The 4,028-nt window shown below is 36.1% G+C and overlaps 1 protein-coding gene across 1 annotated transcript in view; it reads left to right on the forward strand.

The window, feature by feature from the left end:
* Window positions 1-2,643, forward strand: part of LOC107124223 (sodium- and chloride-dependent GABA transporter 3-like) — a 12,077-nt gene extending 9,434 nt beyond the window's left edge. The window contains exons 4-5 of the mRNA XM_015427630.1: window positions 181-321; window positions 2,549-2,643. Of these exons, the coding sequence (XP_015283116.1) occupies window positions 181-321; window positions 2,549-2,643 (236 nt within the window). The remainder of the gene's footprint in view (window positions 1-180; window positions 322-2,548) is intronic.
* Window positions 2,644-4,028: the final 1,385 nt, after the last annotated feature.

Raw genomic sequence — 4,028 nt, forward strand, 5'->3', positions numbered from 1 at the left:
CATTCCTGAATAAAGTCACACCACTTCCACTGACTTCAATGGACTTAGAAAGATGTAGCTCAGCTTAATGTGCTAGAACAAGAAAGATTTGAGAATGTTAGAATTTGAACAAACAACTAGCTTTTGTGTGTGTGTTTTAAATTTAATATCTAATTGAGTCTATATCTTTGTTCTTTACAGGTATTGGATATGCTACCCAGGTTATTGAAGCACATTTGAATGTTTACTACATCATTATTTTAGCATGGGCTATCTTTTATCTGTTTAACTGCTTTACCTCAGAGCTTCCTTGGGCTACTTGTGGGCATGAATGGAACACAGGTATGGGCACTGTGAAGATATTTATTTACCTGTTTGAATGTGCTCAAGCAAGAACAGTAGTGTAATGCTTATGAGATCAAACTGCATGATGGCGGAAGTTAATAGACTTGAATTGAAATTTGTGTCACAGCTCACTTGAAATAATTAATGTTGATTTCAAATAATATTTCATGTATTTTTCTTGGAACCCTTTAAAAAGGCTCTAGGTTTTTTTTAAAAAAACCCCTCATTTAATTACTGTATTTATTAGTAAAGTAGTTTGTGCCAATTAGTAGTTTGAAGCTGGGCCAAATGAAGACAACAGAAGATTTGGGATGTTAAGAACAGATGACTTTCAAATGGGGAAAAAAGACAAAAAAGAGTGGAAAATTGGCTTTATAGAGTGTCATTGTTGTGTAATGGCTAGAGTAATGAATTGGGATTGGATGTAACTGAGTTCAAATTCCCATGAAAATCACTGAGTGACTTTGGACCAGTCAGGTCCATATTAAGGCATGGTGAGGGCCTAAACTATGTCAAGGTTAAGAGACCCCATAGTATTACCAAAAATATGTATTATCCCAACACCGAAATTCAGCATTTTTTTGTATTTAGGCTCCCCTCATAATCTGATGTCCTAGAATGTAGTTTATCTTATGTGTAAATGCAGCTGTGGGACCAGTTACCTTACCATTTAGGGTGGTAGTGGATATGGAGAAAACTGTGCGTGCTACTCTAAGCTGCTCAGTGGAAGAGGTGTGGGATAAAATGGAATAGATTATATTATGCTGGAAAGAGATTAGGGTTGTAAAATGTATGATATAATTATTTTTACCTTGGTCCAGGTTGCTGTTGGCTTTTAAGGGAATCTGGTTCTTTTGAAATTACACACGTTTTAGAGGGAAGATAATTACTAGGATAAACACATCAAAATCAAATTTGCCTTTGTCTTTCCAAATCCTCCGTCTAAGTTTTGAAGCATGTCGGTTTGAAAACTGATTATTCATCATGATCTGTAGTTGTTTATTAGTAGTAGTGTCAGAGAATGTATATATTTAACAAACTGGCACCCCACATTAATTTAGTGTAGTTTAAAGAAGTTTAATGCAGCTTATGTTCTTTCAGAAATTTCAGTAAAGAATCTAAACTAAAATGTAATGTTATATACCAGTTGTGATGTAATATTGCAGTGTTGTTCTGACCATATGCTTATTTATGAAAACTCTGTATAACTGTATAGGCAAAAGTAATAAATAGCCTGTGAAAACAGAAGGGCTGGGATCCAGATAGGCTTAGTGCTCTGGGTACACAAAGTGCTTCTGTTTGTGCATGGCAGGAGTAGATGGGGGGAACTATGCCATGCCAGTTGCTCTTTGTACCTAACAGAATGCCATTTTGAAGGGTTCCTTGACATTTGTAGGTGTGTCTAGGATTACAGTAGGAATGGAATCGTGGAGGAATCCTCATGGAAGACAGCATGTAATAATTTATTATCCTATAGAGTTTAATGTGGTATAAAATATGTTAAAATAAGTGATCTTTTTGTCTGATCCCGAGTCATTCCATTGAACTGGAAAGAGATCAGACTGTCTTAAATTATATGTATTTTGCTTTGGTATACTTTGTATCTGTATCCCCATAATTTAAGTCCAAACTGCAGTTGCTGTGTTCTTATGTTCATTGTTCAGATCTATGGATATTTGGAGGTAAATTACAAATCTTGCACCAGGCCCATCAGAAATGATAGGGATTCAGTGTCATTTTTGGCATCTGAGCAGGAAAGCTTAGCCAGTGTTGAACACTGTCCAACTAATATGTGTCAACTTAACAATGGACAACCACTTTGATCTGTTTCCACCATTTCTCTAATGCCAGAGATGTGTGCCAAATGGTAGCTTTTCCCGTTGCCATATTAAGACCATTGTTAAGCTTCTGCTGATAGAAAGTGATTCCCAAGCCACCTCTAGTCAATGGGAACTGAACCGCAGTCAGCTGACTGAAGCCATGCATGTTTTAACTCCCTAGCAATCAGAGCAACTCAAAGTTTATTTCTTCTGCCTCAGAAACTGGGTCAGCTCTTTCAATTTAAACAGTGCTAACAAACAAAAAACCTTGGTGAACATCTTTTTGAGAAGGACCATTGTGAATTAATTATCAAAGCATATGACAGAACCTTGCAGCCATATTCTAAGCAACTTCAAAGTTTAAAATAAATGTCACAGCAATCTGGTTTTTGGTTCTTTTGTAGAACATTGTGTGGAATTTCAAAAACTTAACATGAGTAACTGCACTCACCAGTCTCTGCAAAATGCTACTTCTCCAGTCATGGAATTTTGGGAGTAAGTATACTTACACTTTTATTCTAACTTTACCAGAGTACTTTCTCTCAGTATACTAAAATCATATGGAACAACCAAATAGTGTAAAAAGACAGGTTTGAATGATGTAAGTTCAGTTGGAAGCTGTTTTTGCATACAATTCATGGTCATATAAAATTAGGAAACAACCATTTCTACTTAACAATCATAGCCAGCATAAACTAAGTTGCATTTAAATCACCAAGGAAAATTTTGCACTTAGGAAATAAGTTCTTGTATTTTTCTAAGCCGTTAAGCTAAAACCAGTCACAACTAATTGGTTTTATTAGTTTTCAGTAGAAATTTGTCATGGCTAACTTTAGATGAGTTGGGAGTATTATCTTTAGCTCAGGAACTCATTAGTGACATGATAAAATGTGATGTTACATGTTATGAAATTATAAAAGTTGGAGGCCCTAATTCAGAATTTTACTTTTACTTTATGCTTATAGCATTAAGGTACTGCATTTTAATATGGCTGGTGTTTTAAGTTTTGAACGTGGGACTTACAGAAGCAAAATGTAAGATGCTGACATGCCTGAAGGGACCACTGCATTTTAATATGGCTGGTGTTTTAAGTTTTGAAGGTGGGACTTACAGAAGCAAAATGCCTGAAGAATATTATTGTTACTAAGCACTTAATGCTGCAATCCTATGCAGTTTCCTTGGAGCCTAAGAGAATACTCTTGGTAAACTTTTATAGGGCTGCAGTCAGACGTGCATTTAGATCCAACTCAGCTGTGAATGCCTAACGGATCTAAAGGGCACGATCAGACAGCAACATCTGGGAAAGGTCCTGCAGCTGTCAGCACCCCATGCTGCCCTGCCACTTAAGCAGAGTTAAAAGACACTGGGGAAAGTTTGGTTCTAATGCTTGCCTACAGGCCACGGACAGACTTTCTCCTGTCTGATTGCCCAAGCTCATACCCTACCACAAATTTTGTTAGTCTTTAAGGCGCTACTAGATTCTTAGTCTTTAAGGAAGTTTTTGAGATTATAAAATTGTGGTAGAAAGTGTAAAATATTACTTTTTACTCAATCTTTGTCTGGTGTTCAGTTGTTTTTAGTCTGATATTTGGTTCAGGTTGTATTTAGATTTTATTTTTATTTTAGGATGATATATTGAGGGTTGTGTTTACTTAGATCTTGGCAGTTCAAATCTTTCTTTGCGTATGCATAGCTGTATCTTTACTACTAGGTGGAAAATGTGCATGAAAGTCTTTTGTGATCCTTTCTCTACATTTTCTGTGATCAGGCCAAGGAAGCACTATAGTTTTGTACAGATGTCTTTATGAGTTTGCCTATCTCCTGCTGTGGAATATATATGGAATATTAACACTTTACTGAACTACAAGGAGATAAAGTTTTATG

This window comes from Gekko japonicus, unplaced genomic scaffold (genome assembly GCF_001447785.1).
Source record: "Gekko japonicus isolate JY-2015 unplaced genomic scaffold, Gekko_japonicus_V1.1 scaffold354, whole genome shotgun sequence".
NCBI classification, from domain to species: Eukaryota; Metazoa; Chordata; class Lepidosauria; order Squamata; family Gekkonidae; genus Gekko; species Gekko japonicus.